This window comes from Microtus pennsylvanicus, chromosome 3, assembly GCF_037038515.1.
Source record: "Microtus pennsylvanicus isolate mMicPen1 chromosome 3, mMicPen1.hap1, whole genome shotgun sequence".
Classification (NCBI taxonomy): domain Eukaryota; kingdom Metazoa; phylum Chordata; class Mammalia; order Rodentia; family Cricetidae; genus Microtus; species Microtus pennsylvanicus.
This window is the reverse complement of record NC_134581.1, coordinates 142,249,666-142,271,551: the sequence shown is the minus strand read 5'-3', so window position 1 is coordinate 142,271,551 and position 21,886 is coordinate 142,249,666. Positions and strand designations below refer to the sequence as shown.

General features: G+C 52.1%; 2 protein-coding genes across 2 annotated transcripts; one reads left to right on the top strand and one right to left on the bottom strand.

The window, feature by feature from the left end:
• The first annotated feature begins 7,309 nt into the window (after window positions 1-7,309).
• On the top strand, window positions 7,310-11,664 carry Tesk1 (testis associated actin remodelling kinase 1). The gene is made up of 10 exons (XM_075967368.1): window positions 7,310-7,513; window positions 7,662-7,783; window positions 7,914-7,962; window positions 8,483-8,629; window positions 8,947-9,029; window positions 9,176-9,266; window positions 9,413-9,496; window positions 9,619-9,708; window positions 9,860-9,989; window positions 10,483-11,664. The coding sequence occupies exons 1-10, from the start codon at window positions 7,310-7,312 to the stop codon at window positions 11,367-11,369; spliced, it is 1,887 nt and encodes a 628-aa protein (XP_075823483.1). The 3' UTR covers window positions 11,370-11,664.
• On the bottom strand, window positions 11,611-20,119 carry Cd72 (CD72 molecule). Its single transcript, XM_075967369.1, has 9 exons — window positions 19,625-20,119; window positions 19,428-19,535; window positions 18,804-18,875; window positions 18,252-18,341; window positions 17,483-17,815; window positions 14,378-14,532; window positions 13,751-13,839; window positions 12,143-12,310; window positions 11,611-11,895 (listed from the first exon to the last, which is right to left on the bottom strand). The coding sequence occupies exons 1-8, from the start codon at window positions 19,767-19,769 to the stop codon at window positions 12,148-12,150; spliced, it is 1,155 nt and encodes a 384-aa protein (XP_075823484.1). The 5' UTR covers window positions 19,770-20,119; the 3' UTR covers window positions 11,611-11,895; window positions 12,143-12,147.
• Between the last annotated feature and the right edge of the window lie 1,767 nt (window positions 20,120-21,886).

Genomic DNA, 21,886 nt, shown 5'->3' with positions numbered 1-21,886 from the left:
CTGGCCAATAGCTGGGCAGAGAAAGGATAAGTGGGGCCCGTAGGCAGAGAAAATAAATAGGAGGAGAAAAGTGGCAGAGGAGAAGAGGCGGACACTAGGAGCCAGGCATTCAGTTACACAGCCAGCCACAGAGTAAGAAGTAAAAAAAGGTATACAGAATAGAGAAAGATAAAAGCCCAGAAGCAAAAGGTAGATGGGATAAGTTAAGAAAAGCTGGCAAACAAGCCAAGCTAAGGCCAGACATTCATAAGAAAGAATAAGCTCCCATGTATTTATTTGGGCACTGGGTGGCAGGCCCCAAAGAGTAAAAAATAATAACTACACCCAGGAGATAATCAGGAGGAGAGTTCAAGGCTAACTTTGGAAATCAATATAGCAATTTCTCAGAAAATTAGGAATCAATATACCTCCTCTTTCCTTTTGTGGCCATCACTGGATCGTAGCCACCAAAATGAAGTTCAATCCCGTTGTGACTTCTGATTGAAGCAAGAACGCTAAACGGCATTTCGGTACAACTTCTCATATTTGGAGGAAGATCGATCGTGTCTTCCCCCCTTTCCAAAGAGCTGAGACAGAAGCACAGTGTTTGATCTATGCCCATTCGGAAGGATGATGAAGTTCAGGTTGTCTGAGGGCACTACAAAGGCCAGCAGATTGGCAAAGTGGTCCAAGTGTATGGGAAGAAATACACATCTACACTGAATGGGTGCAGCGAGAAAAGGCTAATGGCAAACTGTCCACGTGGGCATCCACCCCAGCACGGTGGTGATCACCAAGCTAAAGCTGGACAAGGACCGCAAGAAGATCCTAGAAAGGAAAGCCAAGTCTCGACCAGTAGGAAAGGAGAAGGGCAAATACAAGGAGGAAATTGATGTGGGAGTGTCATATATCAATCTGTTGATTTCATTGGTTAAGCAATCATTGGTTAAGCAATAAAGAAACTGCTAGGCCCATTTGATAGGCCCACCCTTAGGTGGGTGGAGTAAACAGAACGGAAGGCTGGGAGAAAGAAGCTGAGTCAGGAGTCGCCATGGTTCTCCCACTCCAGGCAGATGCAGGTTAAGATCATTCCATGGGCTACAGCAGATTATTAGAAATGGGCTAGTCCAGGTACGAGAGCTAGCCTAGAAGAGGCTAGATAGAAATGGGCCAAGTGGTGTTTAAAAGAATACAGTTTCTGTGTAATTATTTCGGGTATAAAGCTAGCCGTGGGGGCGGCCGGGTGCTGGGGACGCAACCCCACCGCCCCTCCTACTACTACAGGAAATGATGGAGAAGATGCAGGAGTAGGGGCGTCTCAGACAGTTTTCATTAAAGACTGCTTAAGTAGCACGTGTGTGTGTGCACGCGCACACACACATATACACACACACACACACAAAAAAGAATCAATCTACCTCAAGACCCAGCTATACCACTCCTGGGCATACACGCAAAGGACATTTAATCCTACCACAAGGACACTTACTCAACTATGTTCAAAGCAGCTTTATTCATAATAGTCAGAAACTTGAAACAACCTATATGTCCCTCATTGGAAGGATGGATAAAGAAAGTGTGGTACATTTATACAATGGAGTATTACTTAGCTGTTAAAAACAAAGACATCATGAAATTTGCAGGCTAATGGATGGAACCAGAAAAAAAATCATCCTAAGTTAGATAGCCCAGACTATCTAAGTACATATCTGTACTTAGATATGTACTTACTTATAAGTAAACATCAGCTGTAAAGGAAGAAAATAATCATGCTATTAATCCCAGCACTTGGGAGGCAGAGGCAGGCGGATCTCTGTGAGTTCGAGACCAGCCTGGTCTACAAGAGCTAGTTCCAGGACAGGCTCCAAAGCCACAGAGAAACCCTGTCTCGAAAAACCAAAAAAAAAAAAAAAAAAGAAAATAATCATGCTACAGTTCACAGGCCTAGAGAGTCTAAGGAATGAGGGCTTCAGGGCGACACAAGGATCTCCCTGGGAAGGGAAATAGAACAGATTTCAAGGGTGGACTGGGGGTGGCTAAGGAACATGGAGCCTGAACTGGCCATCTTCTGTAACCAGGCAACGCCTCAAGGATTGGAACACCAACCCTGCCATAGAACCTCCGACCTACTGTTTTTCCTGTCTGCAGATTGTTCTGGGGAAGGATCGTCATCGAGACCAGAGAGACTTCATCCACACTGATGGGAGCAGATGCAGAGTCCAGCAGCCACACGTTAGGCAGAGCTCAGGGAGCCTGTGGCGGAGGGGGAAGAAGAATGGAGGAATCAGAGGAACAGGGACACCATGAGAACATGGCCCACAGAATCAACTAACTGGGTCTCGGGGGCGGAGGGGAGGGGCTCACAGAGATCAGGGAGCCTGCAGAGGTCTGGTCTAGGTCCCCCGCATGCATGCTAACTGCTGAGCAGCTCCATGTTCTTGTGGGATTCCCAACAGTGGGAACAGGGGCTCTCTATGACTTTTGCCTGCTTTAGGGACCCTTTTCCTCCTACTGGGTTGCTTTGTCCAGCCTTAATGTGATGGTTTGTGCCTGGTCTTATTGTAGCATGTTACTCAATGTCTTGTTGATGTCCCTGAAAGGCCTGCTCTTTTCTGAGGAGAAATGGAAGGGGGGTAGATATGGGGAAGAAGGGAGGTAGGGGAAGGGAAAAAGGAAAAACTGCAGTCAGGATGGAAGAATTTTATTTTATTTTTTTTTTGATTTTTCGAGACAGGGTTTCTCTGTAGCTTTTGGTTCCTGTCCTGGAACTAGCTCTTGTAGACCAGGCTGGCCTCGAACTCACAGAGATCCGCCTGCCTCTGCCTCCCGAGTGCTGGGATTAAAGGCGTGCGCCACCACCGCCCGGCTGGAAGAATTTAAAAAAAAAAAAAGAATTCAAGGCTAGCTTCAATGACATAGGAAGTTCACAGCTAGCATGGGCTATAAGGGACCAAGTCATATTAAAAAGGAGAAGGGGCAGGAAGAGAGGGATGATGTAATGGGAGGGAGGGAGGGAGGAAAAGAAGGAGGGGGAGAAAGGAAGGAGATAGCAAGACGGAGAGTTTTCGTAGTCCCTTGCTTTGTTTCTGTCATCAACTACGACAGACTACACCATCTACCAACAACAGAAGACACTGTTTGGGTCATGGCTCTGGAGGACAGGAATTCCTAGAACATGGTATCAGCATCAGGCAAGGGGCTTCACACTGCACTATAACATGCGGAGAGCAAGAAACTGGAAAGGAGACAGAGAAACTCAGGATGCATCTGTGGAGAACGCAGCGGTCAGGTGACTCCATCAGAACACTCATGAGGGTTGTACCCCTGAGAGCGAATCGTCCCCATCATCTCCCAAGGGTCTGTCCTCCTCTCAATAGCAGTTTAAGTAGCAGTTTAAATTTGACATGTGTGTCAAAGGCAGCATCCACACCATAGTATGTCAGAAGAACTTTGGCATCATCTTGGGGAGGTTCCCCGTGACCAAAACAAAATAGATGGTCCAAGCATCAAAATTTACTTCAGCTGCCAACACCTGAGCGCATGGCATGTGTTCAATTATGAGCTCGTGGTGGGTACACGGGAATCTTCACGGGCTCCCTTGAAGAGGCTAGGACACCAACACTATCTGAAAGTTGGCAAAAGGAAACATTTATCCAGCCTCTCCTGGGAATTGCATCTCTGGATAACAAAGAGTTAACGTGGAAACCATGTTAGATTTTGTTTGTTTGTTTGTTTTGTTTTCTGTCCCAGTGTCAAGTCCTGAGAGAGCCCCGTGTCTAGGATTTATTCTGGCTCTGGGTTTCGGTGGCTTCTGTCTCTCTAGTGAGGCAGTCAACTGTGCAGCTCCTAAGACAAGAGAGGATACCTGTGCTGTGAGGTCCCCAGACCCCACTCAGACCCCACACTACAGGATGGTGTCACCCACATTCTAGGTGTGTGGTTCCCCCCAAAATCCTCTCTGGAAATGCCTTCACAGACACACCCTAAGCAGTGCTCTGTGCTGACATAGGTGCTGCTCAACTCAGTATAGTGGATACAACTAATCACTAGAGAAAGGGGTTTTCTCCCACCCCCAGTGCCGAACCCAGGGCCTCAAGCAAGCCAGGAATGCGCTCTGCTACCCAGTTATATATAAACAGCCTGAAAAGTTTCTTTTTCTTTCTTTTCTTTCTTTCTTTCTTTCTTTTTTTTTTTTTGAGGCAGTATCTCAATATACAGCGTAGGTTAGTCCCCAACTTAAAATCCTCCTGCCTCTGTGTACTGAGTGCTGGTATTCTAGCTGTGCACCACTATGCTCCAATTCTTATAGCTTCTAATAATAATAATAATAATAATAATAATAATAGTAATAATAATAGAGCCTGGAGAGAAGGCTCAACAGTAACAAGCACTGGCTGTTCTTCCAGAGGACCAGGGTTCAGTTCCCAGAACCCACATGGGGCTCACAACTATCTGTCACCACAATTCCAGGGAATCCAGTGCCCTCTTCTGGCCTCCTTGAGTACAGGCATGTACACTGCACACTGATATGCATGCAGGTAAAACATACATACACATAAAATAATAAAAGTTGTTAACTAATAATGGAAAAAGATGAAGAATCAGACAAGAGATTAAAGATTAAGAGCTATCTCAGGATCAAAGTAAGGATCTCATTTAGATTTTGATTAAAAGAGACAATTTCAAAAATCCAACATAAAAAAAGTGAACAGCTAGAACCTCAATATTAAAATCATTGTTTGGTTTGATTTGGCTTGATTTCTAAAATAAGTTCCTGCTATGTAGCCTAAACTGGCCTCAAACTCAAGATCCTCCTGCCTCTACCTCCTATTTACTGGTTAGGATAAGTATTTATCTGACTTTTACTTTTGTTTTTAATTTTATTTCTATCATTGTATGCATGTATGGTGTGAGAGCACACACATGTCAAGACACATGTAGAGGTGGGAGGACAAGTCTGTGGAGCTATTCTCTCCCTCCACTTGACATCCAGGTATCAAACTCGGGTCACCAAGGTTTTTGAGGCAAACACTACCCACTGAGCATCTTGTCAGCCCTATCATTAGTTTTTAAAGGCACAGCAATGACACTGACTCTGTTTTAATGGAGAATCCTTACTTTTATCAATAATATACTGAAATATTTATTGATAAAATAATGACATAGATATGCACCAAGTAACTGGGGGAGGGGACAGAATGGATGAAACAAGATTGGCCATGGATTGCCCCTGGGAGCGTTTATAGGCACAGAAGGTATCTGCAAGCAGCGAGATAGAAGGTTGTGTGTGTGTATGTGTGAGAGATGACAATAATCTTCCTCCCACCCGCATCAGCATCAACTTTTAAAGATGGGTGCCATCACCCAGTGTGCTAGAAACCTAAGGGAGCACTGGCTGCAGCAGTTTCCCCCACGGGGTTTGCTATCGCACCTCCCAAACTAGCTAACATTCTCTCTATCGTTAGTCCTGCCCTAGTTCAGTCTCTAGCCCCAGCAGACGGAACCACCACACGGCCTCCTTCCAAAACATTCTCCCTCACTACAACTAGCTCTTCGGCCCGAGATTACTGTCACCAACATTAATATTACCTCAAATATGAATACAGTGTCGGTTAAGCTTCCTATGAAGGGGGTGATTATTCTATAGACACACATTTCGAGTGTCTCTAGACCCTGCACGAACTACAGAAAACCAATTCCCTCCAGGCATGGTAGCACATACTTGGAATCCCAGTACAGGAGGAGTCTTCATGAGTTCAAAGCCGGGCCCAATCTCTACCCAAAAGATCACCAACAGGTTCTCAATTAACTCTCATGTAACGTGAAGAGTATGTTTTTGCTGAGACCAAAGTCCCCGGAAAACTGAACAAGCATCGACCTACCCCACTGTCTCTGGAACATAACTCTATTCTCTCTCCAAACCTGCACGATTCTTGCCCTTATACGGTGCCCTACCCCCTCAAGCCCGCCTTGCACCGTCACAGCCTCTCCCGCCGGGCTCTACGCCGCCGCGAGGTGGCAGGAGACCCAAGGCTGCAGGCCTGGAGACAGCTGCCGGGATGCAGTGACGTCACGCAACCCCGGCGCTGATTGGCCAGTTCCCCGACGACCTTGAGGGGGAGGAGCCCGTGGCCGAGCCGGAAACGTGGGGCTCAGCGAAAGCCACGTCCCGAGACTGGGCGTGCGCACGCCGAGGAGCCCAACCGCTGTGGCTGCCTCTGCACCTCCTCCCCTGGCCTGAGGGGGCACACTCGCTGCTCCGCGACCCGGGGCGCCACCTGCTGAAGGGGGTCACACGGCCGCGGGCTGGGCGATCGCGAGGGGAGGAGTCACCTTGAGAGGAGGGACACAGTGGCGAGCCGAGAGCCCCGGAGAGGGCTCGCTTAGCGAGAGGAACACAAAGAAGAGGGGTGCAGCGCCGAGGGGCTCGGGGCACACACGGAGGTGGCAGTGTCATCCCCAGGAAAGGTCCCCCTGAAGGACAGCGGCCTCCGAGGGGCGGGATCTCGCCGAGGGGTGGGCTCTGGCGGAGGGAGGGGCTCCTCTGCAGGTGGAGGCTGCTCTTAGGAGAGGGTCATTAGGACAAAGAAGTAAGGGGGTGGTCAGCGGGAGGAACCCTGGAATCTGAACTTCCCTTAGGGGAATCGGGATGGAGTGAGGAGGGGTAGGAGCAGGGCAGGGATGCGGCCAGAGGCTCCCTACACCGCCAACCACGGCCGCCCGAGAGGACAGGTGTTAGCGAGCCCCGAGATTAAGGGTGTCGGGGTCCGAAGACCCTAGAAATGGGCAGTCGGGGTGGGACACAGGCCAGGCAGGCAGCGGGCTTGATCGGTGCAGCCCAGGCCGGAGGCCGCCCCGCGCCCGCCGTCCAACCCTAAGACCCCCCGTTCTTCACGCCCGGCCTACGCGTGGGTGCGTACCTGAGGGGGCGTGGCCGGGCCGCAGCCCGGGCTCCGAGGAGTTAAACGCAAACCGGGCCCAGCCCCGCCCCGGGCAGGCCGCGCAGCCTGAGCCCGGCAGCGAAGCGGAGCAGCAGCCGCCCGCCCGCCTCCGCCCGCGGGGAGCCCGCCCGCCGGCGCCCCGGAGCGCCGCCGCCGCCCGGCCCAGGCCCAGGCCCCGTGCAGAGCGGAGAGCCGCGGCGTTCCACCGGGCCCAGCTCTCCGGCGCGGCGGGGGCGGGCCCAGGACCTTCGGCAGGTCCTCCGTCCGCCGGGCGGGAGCGGGAGTCCCGGCACCCGGGATCGGACTGGGCCGGCGCCCATGGCGAGCGCGGCCTGCCCGGGTCCCGGGGACCCGGCCATGTGAAGCAGGCCTGGGCTGGGGGCCCGGCCATGGCCGGGGAACGGCCCCCACTGCGGGGCCCTGGGCCGGGAGAGGCGCCGGGGGAGGGGCCGGGGGGCGCAAGCGGAGGCCCGGGCAGGGGCCGGCCCTCCTCCTACCGGGCCCTCCGCAGCGCCGTGTCCAGCTTGGCGCGTGTGGACGATTTCGACTGCGCAGAGAAGATCGGGGCCGGTTTCTTCTCTGAGGTCTACAAGGTAGGACCCACAGACGAGAGGGTAGAGGGGCGGGACCGAGCCTTCGACGGGAGGCTAGAACTTGGAGGCCCACAGCCTGGGTTAGAGATCCCGTACTTGAGCTAGCCACCCAACTTGCCCGGCACACACCGATCCTTGCCGCCCCCAGGTTCGGCACCGACAGTCGGGGCAAGTCATGGTGCTGAAGATGAACAAGCTCCCCAGTAACCGGAGCAACACGCTAAGGGAGGTGCAGCTGATGAACCGGCTCCGGCACCCTAACATCCTCAGGTTAGGGTGAATGGCCTAGCCTCTTACTGAGCAGCTTGCTGGGCAGGAGGGAAAAGGAAAGGTCCCTCGGAAAAGGAGAGATGCGGTGGAGCCCAGGCTCTCACAGCCTACCCCTTCTATCGTCTTTCAGGTTCATGGGGGTCTGTGTGCACCAGGGGCAGCTGCACGCTCTTACGGAGGTAAGCAACTAAGAGGTAAGCAACTAGGCATAGGCCAAGATAGAGGGAAGGCACCACACCTCCAAGTGGAAGTGTCAGAGGGCTTGATGGATCTACGGGGAGATTAAATAGGAGCCACCCGGGACCTTGGGACCTCCTCCAACAGGAGGCTTCCTGAGCTTCCTTTGGGCACACCACATACCACAATCCTCAGCTAGTCATTCCGTGTATCCCTGAGAACAGTGCCTGACCCATAGAACTTTCTGCCGTGATGGAGATATTTTGTATCTGTGGCCACACAGGAGCCACCAGCCACACATGGGCCTGGCTAAAGCAAGAGCTACTGTGGCGGAATATCTGATTTATTTCAATGCACTAGCTGGCATAGCTAGCTGCACATCGTGCTAATGTGATGGGAACCTTAGAGCACAGGCTGGCCCTTCTCACCTTTGTGAGTGTCACCTGGCTCATGAGTGGCAGACATAGAGTACAGATTGACGCCTTGACAGTCATTCCTCTTCTCTTTTCCCTGTGTCCCCAGTATATGAATGGGGGCACCCTTGAACAGCTGCTGAGCTCCCCAGAACCCCTATCTTGGCCAGTCAGGCTCCACCTAGCACTGGACATTGCCCAAGGCCTACGGTACCTACATGCCAAAGGTGTGTTTCACCGAGACCTCACATCCAAGGTAGGCTGGCCAAGGTGGGCGGGAAAATGAAAGAGGGTTTGTGCCTATGAAGCCATGATCGGCCTGTGGATGTTGGCATGTGGGGTAGTAGATATGCTCAGATGTTGGGGTGACAGAGTGCTGGAAATTGTTAAAGAACAGGGCTAGGAGTGCTCTGAGGAACGAGGTGTCACACCGAGTGTTGAGTGACATCACGATAATGGGGTGCGTTGGAGAACTGGGAGGGAAGGTTGAGGTGATGACATTGGGCTTTGGGTATACACTGGGAGACCAGAGAGCAGGTGATGGGTGGGTGAGGATGCCTATGTGTGTATCAGAACTGTCTGGTCCGAAGGGAAGACCGAGGCTTCACAGCTGTCGTGGGTGACTTCGGACTGGCTGAAAAGATTCCTGTGTATAGGTGAGGTGAATGCCCTTCATACCCCAAGCCTCCCAGGGATCCCCTATACAGTGACATTTTCTGTGGGTGGGGAAAGGGCTCACCCCATTCTCTTTTCCTGGGGGGAGATGTCTGAACAGGAAGTTCTGACTGCCCTGCTCCTGCAGGGAAGGGGCAAGGAAGGAGCCGTTGGCTGTGGTGGGCTCCCCATACTGGATGGCTCCAGAGGTGTTGCGGGGAGAGCTGTATGATGAAAAGGTAAGAGACCTTGAATAGAGCCCTATTCAACAACAACCTACTAAATACTCAGGACCTCCCCCTTCTCCATATCCCTCACTGTCACCCTTCCAACACAAGATAACTGCCAGCTCCGCCCCCTGGCATGGCCCATCTCCCACCTCCAGGCTGATGTCTTCGCCTTTGGGATTGTCCTCTGTGAACTCATTGCCCGAGTACCTGCGGACCCTGACTACCTGCCCCGCACTGAGGTGAAGTAACTTCCACACTAGGTGCCTCATAACCATGAGAGCTCCCTGGAGGCTGACGTCCTCACAGAGGGCACAGACAGACAAGGAAGGCTAACTTGGCAATTCCTCTTCTGTCCCCACAGGACTTTGGCCTGGATGTGCCTGCTTTTCGAACACTGGTGGGAAATGACTGCCCGCTGCCTTTCCTGCTTCTGGCCATCCACTGCTGCAGCGTAAGCTTCCCACCCCACCCCACCCCTGCCCACCCCACCCCATCCCATCCCTCCCCATCCATGAGTTGTCTTCTAAGTCCTGGTGAGAAGGGGAGGGGAACTTCTCCTCTTCCTGAGCCTCGAGTGGAGCTGCCCTGTCTTTACCCATCAGATGGAACCCAGCACCCGTGCCCCTTTTACTGAGATCACCCAGCACCTGGAGCAGATCCTGGAGCAGCTGCCTGAGCCTGCTCCCCTCTCCAAGACGCCCCTCACTAAGGCTCCCTTGACGTACAATCAGGGTAAGTGAGCATGACCTTACCCAACAGAAGTCCTGCCTCTCCTGAGAATCAGTTGTCTGGAGGAGGCTGAGGGGATCTACTGGTTTTGGAAAGACTTGGAGTCAGGTGAAGTGGGGTAGGATGGAGAGGCTTCTCAGCCCAAGGGAGCAGAGGTAGGGAAGAAAAAGTAGAAAGGTAGCTGGGGGAGGGGCTGCTGGTCATCAGGTCGAGGCGCTTACATAAGGACCTGAGTCCTGAAAGTCTCCTCTGACCTCTGACCTCCACCTCCAGCTCCATCATCCTATGGTTCACACAGGAGTACACATAGACATGAGTACTTGTTTTTTTTTCCCCTAAGGAAAATGGTAGCTGGAAATAGCAGCCCTCCCTTCCAGAGCACCTGTAGGGCACCCTCTCTCAGTTCTTGCCCCACCACCTTCCTAGGAAATAAGGGCCTCAATCTTTGTGAGCAGATGCAGAAAACAGGGTCACACACCTACCTTTCTTTCAACAGGGTCTGTTTCAAGAGGAGGTCCCTCTGCCACACTTCCCAGGCCAGACCCCCGGCTCTCCCGCAGCCGGTCAGACCTCTTCCTGCCACCTTCACCAGAATCACCTCCCATTTGGGGGGACAACCTAACACGAGTCAACCCCTTCTCACTGCGGGAAGACCTCAGGGGTGGCAAGATCAAACTCCTGGACACACCCTGCAAGCCGGCCACTCCACTGCCCCTGGTACCGCCATCACCACTGACCTCTACCCAGCTGCCCTTGGTGACCACTCCAGAGACCTTAGTCCAGCCTGAGACCCCTGCCCGCCGCTGTCGCTCACTACCTTCATCCCCTGAGCTCCCCCGGCGGATGGAGACTGCACTGCCAGGTCCTGGCCCTTCCCCCGTGGGCCCCTCGGCTGAAGAAAAGATGGAGTGTGAGGGCAGCAGTCCCGAGCCAGAGCCCCCAGGGCCAGCTCCCCAGCTGCCTCTGGCTGTGGCCACTGACAACTTCATCAGTACTTGCTCCTCAGCCTCTCAACCCTGGTCTCCCAGATCAGGACCTCCCCTCAATAATAACCCCCCTGCCGTGGTGGTCAGTTCCCCGCAAGGATGGACTGGGGAGCCCTGGAACCGAGCACAGCATAGCCTTCCCCGGGCAGCAGCCCTGGAGCGGACAGAACCCTCACCACCCCCATCAGCTCCTCGGGAGCCCGAGGAGGGCCTGCCCTGCCCTGGCTGCTGCCTTGGCCCCTTCAGCTTTGGCTTCCTATCCATGTGCCCCCGCCCCACCCCAGCTGTTGCCCGCTACCGCAACCTGAACTGTGAGGCGGGCAGTCTTCTCTGCCACCGAGGGCACCATGCCAAGCCACCCACACCCAGCCTGCAGCTGCCTGGGGCACGCTCTTAGCAGTGAGGCCTGTGACCTCAGGCTTCCAGCCTTGGCCTTCAGGATAGCCTGTAAGGACAGAGCGCACTTGCTGGACAATGCCAGCCCCAGATGGGCTGACTGGCTCTTCTCCCCGTCTAGGGGAGCCTCAGCATGGTCCCAATGGACAGAGCACTTCCTATCTGACCCCTGGGTTCGCCTTCCCATGGGGATCACTGAACTAGACACAGCATTGCTGACACACAAGACTAACACGTGCAAATTATTTAAAAATATTTCAATAAAACTGCCTGGCTGGCTCCGGGCCATCCATCTACTCAGCGGTGCGCCCTCCTCCCCTGACCCATCTCCAGTTTGGGAAGTTCTTAAGGGAGGCCAAGTCCACTCCCTTCCCAGGAATAGTCCAGTTTCTGGGCGACTTTGAAGCAGGCAGCAGGTTGCCAGGCCAGGATCAGCCCTCAGCTGAGCATGCCCGAGAGTGAGGGAATGCTGGAGGAATCGCAGGCCACAGGTTAAGGATGTAGGTCACAAGCTCTTGTTCCTGTGTCTGGAAAAATAAAGCAGCAGCAAGCTCTAGGTGACTGTCACTAACCCTCGTCCAGTTCACCCTGTCTTCCCGCTCCCCTGTTCACGACGTACCTGTCCCCTTTCCCTGCCTAGCCTGGCCCCACATAAGCAGACTGAGCCACTGGAGCTTGTGCATGTGACAAATTTGAGAACAGATTTTCCCTCTGTCCTCTGGGCCTCTGTCCCCATGCACATAACTATGCCCGCTCTCCATCCCTCATGCTTACCCGTTTCAGTGCAGGTGATCCCCGTCAGGAAACCGGAAAGCTTCCCGCTCACAAATGCAAGGATAAGAATCTGCACAATTTGAGAAATATCTTTGCCATGATTCTTTCCCTTTCTGTAGCCGCCTACATGGTAAGCTTCGAGAATAAGATACAGACGATCTGTAAGATCTTATAAGATATGGTGAGTAGAATTGGCATACACTCTGAGCCCCTCTTCTCAGCCTTGCTCTTTGTAAAACATAGTCCAAGTTCTGTCTCTGCTAAGGCCACATGGTTCAGGAACAGATTTCTGAACTTCAGCTCAAACAGCCCTTAAGACCATGGAGGAAAGCTTACCAAAGTCATAAAAGAAAACTCCACCTTAAACCCAGGAGACAGGCAGGCCACACTACACAGTAAGACAGGACCATCTCAAAATCATGGGACATGAAGTAGCCACAGCTACTCATTCTGCTCTCTGCTTGAGGCAGTGCTAGTGGCCCAGTTGGTGTGGGCTAAGCAAGCACAGCTGCAGTTTGGGCAGGTTGTCAAGGCTTAGAGAGTTCAAGGCCGGCAGCACTTCTCACTGGCTGTGACTGATGACACAGACCTAAACCTAGTAATTCCTTTTTTTTTTTTTTTTTTTAAAGATAGGGTTTCTCGGGGCTGGAGAGATGGCTTGGTGGTTAAGAGCACTGACTACTCTTCCACAGGGGTTTCAATTTCCAGCACCCACATGGCAGCTCACAACTGTCTGTAGATCTAGTTCCAGGGGATCTGACACCTTCACTCCAATGCACATAAAATAAAGTTAAATAAATCATTAAAAAAAATCTTTAAAATAAAAAAACAAAAACAGGGTTTCTCTGCAGTGTTGGAACCTGCCCTGGAACTTGTTATGTAGACCAGGCTGGCCTTGAACTCAAAGAGATCTACCTGCCTCTGCCTCCCAAATGCCAGTATTAAAGGCATGCGCCACCACCACCTGGCTGTTTTTTGTTTTTGTTTTTATTTGTGTTTTTATTTTTTATTTTTTTTGGTTTTTCGAGACAGGGTTTCTCTGTGGTTTTGGAGCCTGTCCTGGAACTAGCTCTTGTAGACCAAGCTGGTTTCGAACTCACAGAGATCCGCCTGCCTCTGCCTCCCGAGTGCTGGGATTATAGGCGTGCGCCACCACCGCCCGGCTGTTTTTGTTTTTTTTTTGAGAAGGGGAGTCTTGCTATGTAGCACAGGCTGGCCTAAACTCCCAGTCCTACCTCAGCCTCCTAGGTGCTAGGATTACAGGAATATGCCATTGCAATTTTTTAAGTATGTGCTAGAGACCTCCAGGCGCTGTGGGTGGAAGGTGGAATAAGAGCACAGGTCGATGCCACAGCTTAGCGGGTCAAGGTCCTAAGCCCAGTGACCCAAGTGTAGTCCCTGAGGGCCACATGGCAGGAGAGAACTGACTCCTGCCTGCCACATGGCACCCCTCCTTCAACACTTTTTTTTTAATCAAGACATCTTAAACATTTAAGTAGTAGAAACAAATTACAACACTGATTTGTGGAAGAGTTTTGGAAGCAGGGCTTAGGGAAGAAATATGTCTTTATGAGAGACTGACAATACCCCCAAATCTTCCCAACTTACCTATAGTATCCTTCAGTATATTTTGGTTGCTGGATCCAATATGACTTTGAATCATTTAGCAACTTCCTTAAGCCATTGGGCAGAGAGACCTGAAGGGATTCAGAGAGGTGTATGAAAAGTAGTGAGAATATGGAACAAAATGGGGACATGCTAGGAGGCCTATGAGTTTACTTAGCAAGAGACCTTGCCCATTTAGTACACGAATTAACTGCTCCTCCATCCTTGCAGGGCTGCCAGATACAGCCCACTCTCCATTTCACCTCTCAGCTGAGTAAGAATCTGGAATGGAGTCAGTCTGAACTTCTGGTCTCAGGCAATGGAGCGTCCGGGTCTGGCCCCACTCCCCTGAGAGGCAAGGGCAGGCCAGCACGGCACACACTAAAGTGGAGACGCTCAGGATTCACCTCTCACCAGTGCTAAGCAATAGGAGCCATGGGACAACACAAGACTGAGGATGCCGAAGCCAGTGGCTCATCTCGTGGCAAATGGTGTGACTGTCCATATCTGTCACGGGGAAGCAATGCAAACCATGGCATGTGGCAGCCGTGCACCGCCACTCCTGACTCAATGACACACCTCCCTTTACCAATGGCACCCACTTCAGGATATGGAGAAGGGCATGCTCACTTGATAAGGATACTTATCCGGTTCTTTGTCTACAGTAGCCAGTTGGGAGGACAGAGATGTGCAGTAGTTCTGGCTCTCTTGCCAACTCCCGAGAGTGTGTGAGATGTAAAAGCATCTTTCCTCGTGCTGTGTCCAGCCCACCGGACAGCAGGTGTCTACAAAGCAGAAGGAATGTGACAGCCACACGGAGTAAAGTGACCAGTTAGCCAGCTGGTTGCTAACAGTAGTCCCTCAGGTCTACTCTGATATCTTCATCAACTTTAGCCTTTCATCTTTGCAAGCTTTTTGCCTTTTCGGGAAATGTTGTACTTCTTAATGATATGGGAAGCTTATTTTAATGGAGCCTGTCCCTGGCTTCTGAAAGGTTAAAATGTGCGCTAACACTGGCCAACCTTGCCTGGGCTTCCACATTGGTCAAAGGACTTCTCATTCATTCATTCATTCATTCATTCATTCATTCCATTTACTCCTTAACACATCTCCACTGCACATTCAAAGTTTGCCTCACTCCTCCAGCCCCTGGCAACATCTCTTGCCACAACTCCCATAAGCAGACAGACTTGGTTCCCCTTTTTCTGAAGTTATGAGCACTATCCATTTCCATATTCCCACTTAAAGACACCTATCTCTTTATTTCCAGGTTACCTTTAAGGGATAAACATCCTCCTTAACATCCCACACTCCACTCTGCTCTTGATCCCAGTCACCTTTCCTATTTCCATTTGATCCATCAGTCCTCGCTCCGTCACTCAGAAAGCATTCCCTATTCCCGCCCCCTTCCCTATCTACATTTTTTATTTCTCCATCACACTTCCCCTATTGATCTGCATTGTGACTTAAAGATTTTTTGATTTGGTGCGACTTGAAGAGAGTGAGAAAATAAAAAACATGCTGAAAGGTCTTGAAAGTTGTGCGTGTGTGTGTGTGTGTGTGTGTGAGAAAGAGAGAGAGAGAGAGAGAGAGAGAGAGACAGACAGACAGACAGACAGACAGACAGATCTCATCATGTAGTCTAGGCTGGGCTCAAATTCCTCATCCTCTTGCCTTAGCTTCCTAAATGCTGAAGTTACGAGTGTGGTCACCATGTCTGACTCAGGATTCTTTTGTTACATTATGAGGAAGAGAAAAATAATGTCGGATTTTGCATAGAGGAGTTTTTTTCTCTCTCTCCACATCTCATGTCTGTGCACATACTGGAGTGTGTTAGCCCATCACTGCCTAGATAACTAATTAGAATGGCATGGCCTGGCTGGGACAGCATGGTCAGATTTATGGGTTTTTAGGATTTCCCCAGAAACCTGAATGTGGTGGCTTGAATAGAATGGCCCTCATAGGCGCATATATTTGAGTGTTTGGTCCCCAGTTGGTGGAACTGTTTGGGAAGGACTAGGAGGTGTGGCCTGTGGAAGAAGGTGTGTCAGTGGAGGCAGGCTTTGATAAGTTTCAGAAGACTCCTACTCCCACGTACTCTCTCTGTCTCCCACTTGAGACGCAAGCTGCGAGCTCTCAGCTGTTCCTGTTTGCTCCTCCATCATGGACTCTGACCTGCTGAAACCACAGACCCAAGGTTGCCTTGGTCTTGGTGTTTTGTCACAGCAGTAGAAAAGTCACTAGACCCCAAGTGAGTACCAGGTGAGTGGCCGCCATCCTATCTGACCTGCCTTGGAAGGCACCTCAGAGAATCCCCACAGAAAGCTGGCTATAGCCATATTGATGCACTCTGCGTTTGATTGAGAGATCCTGCCTCAATGAATAAAGTAGATGAGCAATCAAGGATGAATCTCTGCATCGACCTGTGCACACACAAATGCATGCATACATATACACATGCAACACAGACACACGAAAATGGACAAGGGGGGAATTGGTGCCATTGTGAAGATTGTCCTCCATTTGGGTCGGGTGAGGGTAGTTAAGAAGAACACCCAGCTGTGGCAGCTGTCCTAAAAAGATCGGGATCTGCAGAACACAAAATGCCCAGATAGACTTGGTGGAACCATTCTGATGAGCTGATGGTGGTGGCACCCACTGAACATGCTGGAAAAGCAGTGGGGAAGGAGTCCCTGTGGAAAGCACGCTGGCTGCTGCAGAGCGGAGCCTCAGTGGCACCAAGCGGTCATCTGTACAATGGGTCACACCTGATGCAGGCCTAGACTACGTTGTCAGCTGGGTTCATCCAGGGTTGATTTTTTAATCAGTCTAGTGCACCAGAACCAGGGAACAAAAGAGTAAGTGATTGGGTAATAGACCCCGGAACCCAAGACGGATAGGGAGAGAAGCAAGGATAAGAGAGGGCTGTTGGGAGGAAAGAAAACTGGGACTCCACAGGCTGGATGCCTTGGGAAGGCTGGAGAAGTGTAGAGAGCCCTGTTGGGCTGGGTAGCTGCAACCAGAGTAGATGTCTACATCCAGCTGTGGACAGATGAGCACCATGGGATGTCAAGGTCTGAAGTGTAGCTATGGGGATGGCCAGGGACTGGAAGTAATGGAAAATAAGACGGTTAAGGAGAGGGGCTGGGAGATGGCTCAGCAGTTAATGTGTTTGCCACAAAAGCATGAGGACTTTAGTTAAGGTACCCAGCGCCCATAGGAAAAGTAGAGCTGATCACAGCCGTGCTCGAGGTTGAGTGGAGAGATTCTATCTCAGAAACTAATCTGCAATGGCACACACGGGGGTGGGGAGGGGAGAGGAAGAGAAAAGGCACCCACGAATGCACGTTATCACGCACGCACACAGAACAGGAACATACGGAAATGAGAGCCATGAGTGTGTGCCTGCAATCTTGTTGTCTCAAGTTTGGTGGAAGCATCTAGATGCCTCTGGGTCAGAAAGAGATTTGGACAATGTGATATGGGATCTATGGAGAGTACTTCCTTCCCCGCTACATGATCCACCATAGAGCTGAGTGCATCCCCCTAAACCCAGTGTTCAGCTTGGTCCTTCTCAATAACCAAGTCACGGCCCAGATCAGTCCCTGCTCCGGCTGACGGCCCCTTTCCTGAACAACTCACTGAGCTCTGGGCAGACTGGCCACTAGAGACTCCTGGATTCAGTCTGTCCCTCACAGGCCATCCGCCCCACCTCCCTGATCCCAGAGCAGATACCTGAGGAACAGGAAAGAAAGCGCCTCAGTGTGTCCCGCATGTTGACCAGCCTCTGGTTCAAGTCCCTCCTCTGCTGCTCCTCCCTTTCCAAGTTCTCCTTGGTCCTCTGTCCCTCAGACTGGCAGGCCTGTAGCTGCTGCTCCGTGACCTCATGGATCTTCTGCTTCTCCTGTAAAGCGTCCTGACTCAGGGACAGCTTTGTCAGAGACCCCTGCAGATCCCCCTCCTTCTGCTCCAGCTGAGCTGTCTTCTGCTTGAGCTGCTGCTGCAAGCTACTGTTGGTGGCTTCCAAAATCCTGGTAACCTGCTGGAATTGCTGAGACACCTGCAGATCTGGTTGGCCATAGAAGAGAGTGGTTGGGTGTAGCAACGCACACCCGTATCCCTGCCTAGGGAAGGCTGAGATAGGAGGATAGCAAGTTCGAGGCCAGCCTGGGCTACATATGAAGAACCTCGGCCGGGGGAGCAGGGAGACTGAGGATACGTCTTCCAGCTGGTACTCTAAGACTATAGTATCAACCTTTTTGGCTTCTTGTAACTTCTTGTATTATGTGCTAAATTTAAGATCTAGGTGCCCAGTGTTTAAGGAACTCCTAACTGGGTAAGGATAATTTAGGAAGGCAGGACACTCCAGGACAGACCTGGCTGGAAACCAGACCCAAAAGCCAAGGATGTTGGGACAGTGTCTTTGAGCCTTCCCCATGAAAGGCCAAGTAGGGGGAGAGAAGAGATGCTTAGAATGAGTGGGGAGTGGGGTATCCATACTCACAGCGAACTCCTAGGCAGATGGCAGCCACCCCTAACATCAGACAGGCCAGGAGAAGGCCCAGCAAGAAGTATTTCAAGCCGACTGCGGGACCTTAAGGGACAGGGGTGAGAGGCAGTCAGTCCCAGGGCAGAATATACTCATTGAGACGCGGAGAGGATGGGAAGCACTCCTAAAGTGGGCTTTGTCAGTCAGGGAATAAGAGCTGGGGATCGTAACTGGTGAAAAGGATTGAGGGGGCGTTACCCGACAGAAGGAGCTAAATTTCATACAGGGGAAGGGACCTGGAGTCATGTGACTAGGGGCCATCCCAGGGACTTGTGATACGGATTGACTCCGGGTGCAAACAATCACTAGCGGGATGAGGTAGGTTGTGGAGTGGCTGAGCTGTCGTTGAAGTCCCAAAGGCTCATTTCCAGAAAGAGTAACACAGGGCATAAGCCAGCCCCACCCCTCCGGGATGAAGTTTGGCATCCCTGCCCGGCACCCGCGGGTGCGCTGCTGGTGAATGGCGCGCTGGGGCTGCGGGGGTCGGGTGGGGGTGGGGATACGCACAACGAGAAATCCACCCTACAGCGGGCGACTTCACGGGGCTCCAGGATGCAGCTTGCTGCTCTGACCTGACGCCTGCCGAAGGGGAGCGTCCGAAGTGAGGGTGGAAAGTCCCGGTAACCTCCCTTCTCCCCAGTACCACACCATGCTGAGACCTTGGCCTGTCCTGGACTAAGTGCAGTGGGACAGTCACTCTCGGTACTTCCTCTGCCGCCCCGGGACTCATGTCTCTGTCGCCTTTGGTGGTTTTGTGGATGGGCTCTGCTCAGCTCCTGCTTGCTCCTCAGAACTGCCACGCAGGGAGGTCCTCACCCGGAAGCCCTTCTTGGATTGCCTTCGCCACACTCCCCTCATATCCCTCATTTCTCTCCTGGGTCCTCCTTTCCTTATCATTTTCTCAGGGTAGTGACTCTCATTCCTCTTCCCACTCTTGTTCCCCACCCATCTCGCACCCGGCTGCCCTGATCCTGCCCCCAGTTTACCGCGGGGACCCTTCTGGGACCGTTCATCTTGCCCCTGGCTCTCAGAGAACTTGTCCTCAAGAATGGCCCTGCCACTTTCTCCAAGACTGCTCTTCGCTCCCCAGATAAAGGCGCCCGTCCTAAACACATCCCTGGGCCTCCATACCTGCTTTGTCCACTAGGGTAGAGGAAGCCAAGCCTGATGCCCCTCCTGGGACTGGAGACACTTGCACATTCTCGTAGGTGAGTTCTCCATCCTCGTAAGCCTCACAGTCTGAAGAAGAAAGGTCCCAAGAAGGAGTCAGGAATGAAGTCTGGAATGGGGGTGGAGTATGAAAGAGGGCAGCTATATGCAGGACTTACCCTGTCCGAGGTGATTAGAGACGCTGTTCTTCAAGGGCACCTTCACAAAGCGCAGGTCTGCGTAGGTGATGGCGTCAGCCATGGCATTTGGCACTTCTGCCAAAGGTCTTCCAGCTAAACCACTGGCCCACACCTCCCTGGCCATTCTCCTCCCTTAAGCATTGAGTTCTCTCTGTGACTGTAAGGCTCAGTGCTTTGCAGTGTGACCCCAAACCAAAAAAGAGGAAGGCTTCTGGCAGATGGACTCAATGAAGCAGAAGAGATCCCCGGGTTGAAGCCAGAGGGCCACGAAGGGCCACGGAGGTCCAAGGAGGTCCAAAACACAGGTGTTGAAGCTAGCCTGGACCTGTGTCCAGCCAGCGCCCCTCCCCACATATCCTAGACTCACTTTGGCCTCCACAGTACTTAAGATCCACACAGTCCTGTATGTTCCCTGGTTGGCCACTCCCCTTCTGACGGCCATTTACTGAGATCTATCAATGGATACTTGGGACTCCTTTGTTCTCAGCTGATCCAGGGCACGTCCCCATCTCTGTTCCAGATTGCAGCTTCATCCTCAACCATCAGTTTGCAGGTTCCTACCCTGGAACCTTAGCTCTTCCTCATTCTGGGGGTTCCAGTAGGCCCATGACTTAGCAGGATGGGGTGCTTAGTTTGGTAGCTTACATAAGGCTTGTGTCTCCCGTTTAGCATGGAGCACTTCTGGGGTGAGCCTAACTCCTCTCCTGCTTGCTGAACCTAGAAACCATTCCTGGGAATGTGACGGCTTGTTTGAGGACACAAGCGAGGCAGGAACACCCACCCTGGTTTTCCTCTGTGAACACCCAGATTCCCCGCTTCACAGCTTTTTCCTGCTGTCTTCCTGATCACACCTGTGACCAGGTATCTGCTTTCGTCATGCATTCTTCCCTTAACATCCTGTGGTATCCTCTGTGTCCCCACATCAGAGCCACATCAGGGATCAGTGTCCACTTAGCAGGGGTTCGGGAGCAGCTCTGGGCTGCATTGAAGGGCTAACCTGGAGCAACCGTAGTCCACACATCCCTTCTAGGAGGGATGAAAGGAAACTGTGGGTGTGGATTTCAAGAAGGGATGCGGTGGGTTGGAGAGATAGCTCAGTGGTTAAGAATACTGGTTCCATTCCCAGCACCCACATGCATGGCCATTCACAATCATCTGTGACCCCTCAGTCATCAGCCCAGCACATAGTATACAGACATACATACAAGCAAAACACTCATATACATAAAAACAAAATAAAACTTAAAAAAGAAAAAGGGGTGGCCATGGCTTCCTGGGCTGAAGCGAGGCAAAGAAACGCCCCCTTGTTGTAATTCTTCCGTTAGAGGTCCTGGGGACTGGAGGAGTAGCTCCATGGAACACAGGGAGTATGATGGTCTGGCCTCACTTCCCAGCGCACACAGACACGCATACAGTCCAAACATTGCCCCATCGTTCATCCCCAGAGAAAAATGGCCTCTTGGGTCAAGTGTTGGGTCAATCTTAGAAATCAGGAGGCAGAGGCAGGCACAAATGTAGCCTGTGAGCCAGAGGCCAGCCTGGTCTACAACCATGAGTTCCAGGCTGGCCAGGGTTATATAGTGAGACCCTATCTCAGAGAGAGAGAGACAAAGACAGAGACAGAGGAAGACACACAAAGAAACAGAGACCCAGAGCGAGCAGAGGCGTTTGCAGAGGAGACCACCATGTACGAAATTGTTGTAGGTGAAGAAGGCCTGGCTGACAGTGGGGCTGAGCGGAGCAGCGCCCGCAGGGCCTATCTAATGTTCTCTTACTGCAATATAGCCTGTTAAAGGAATCCCAAAAGGCCTTCATGGTTGGGGGGGCGGGGTTGGAACCGGATGAGGTATGAAGGTGAGAAAACCCCACCCCCTTTTGGGCCACATCCGCCCCGCCCCACCCCCACCAGCTGTCCTGCAGCTGCGGGTAGGAAGAAAGAAAAGGTGAAGTTCCTCACCACGTGCTACCCATTCACGTGATTGGTGGTGTTGGGCGGGGCCAGGTGATGTTCGGAGAGCTTTCTTGCAGTAAGTAGCCTGGTGGAGCCTGCCTGCCCCAGAGAAAGTGTGGCCCCTGGGGCTGAAGGGCAAACACACTGTCACCTGAGCAAAGCATCTGAGGATAGGCAGGTGCACGCGTACGTCTGTGTGTGCTCGCGTGTGCACAGCCCGCCCCCCCCCCCGCACTTTGTGGCCTGTTAGGGGTGTCTGTGGGAGGGGTGGAGTGTCTATGTCAAAGCCA

Bases quoted from the DNA above. Each gene is read 5' to 3' on its own strand.
- Tesk1 (XM_075967368.1), top strand. From the start codon at position 7,310: ATGGCCGGGGAACGGCCCCCACTGCGGGGCCCTGGGCCGGGAGAGGCG. The intron at 9,709-9,859 runs GTAAGCTTCCCA...TTTACCCATCAG, and splicing joins TGGCCATCCACTGCTGCAGC to ATGGAACCCAGCACCCGTGC. The intron at 9,990-10,482 runs GTAAGTGAGCAT...TTCTTTCAACAG, and splicing joins TCCCTTGACGTACAATCAGG to GGTCTGTTTCAAGAGGAGGT.
- Cd72 (XM_075967369.1), bottom strand. From the start codon at position 19,769: ATGGCCAGGGAGGTGTGGGCCAGTGGTTTAGCTGGAAGACCTTTGGCA. The intron at 19,536-19,624 runs GTAAGTCCTGCA...TTTCTTCTTCAG, and splicing joins CTCTAATCACCTCGGACAGG to ACTGTGAGGCTTACGAGGAT. The intron at 18,876-19,427 runs GTATGGAGGCCC...CCCCTTCGGCAG, and splicing joins TACCCTAGTGGACAAAGCAG to GCGTCAGGTCAGAGCAGCAA.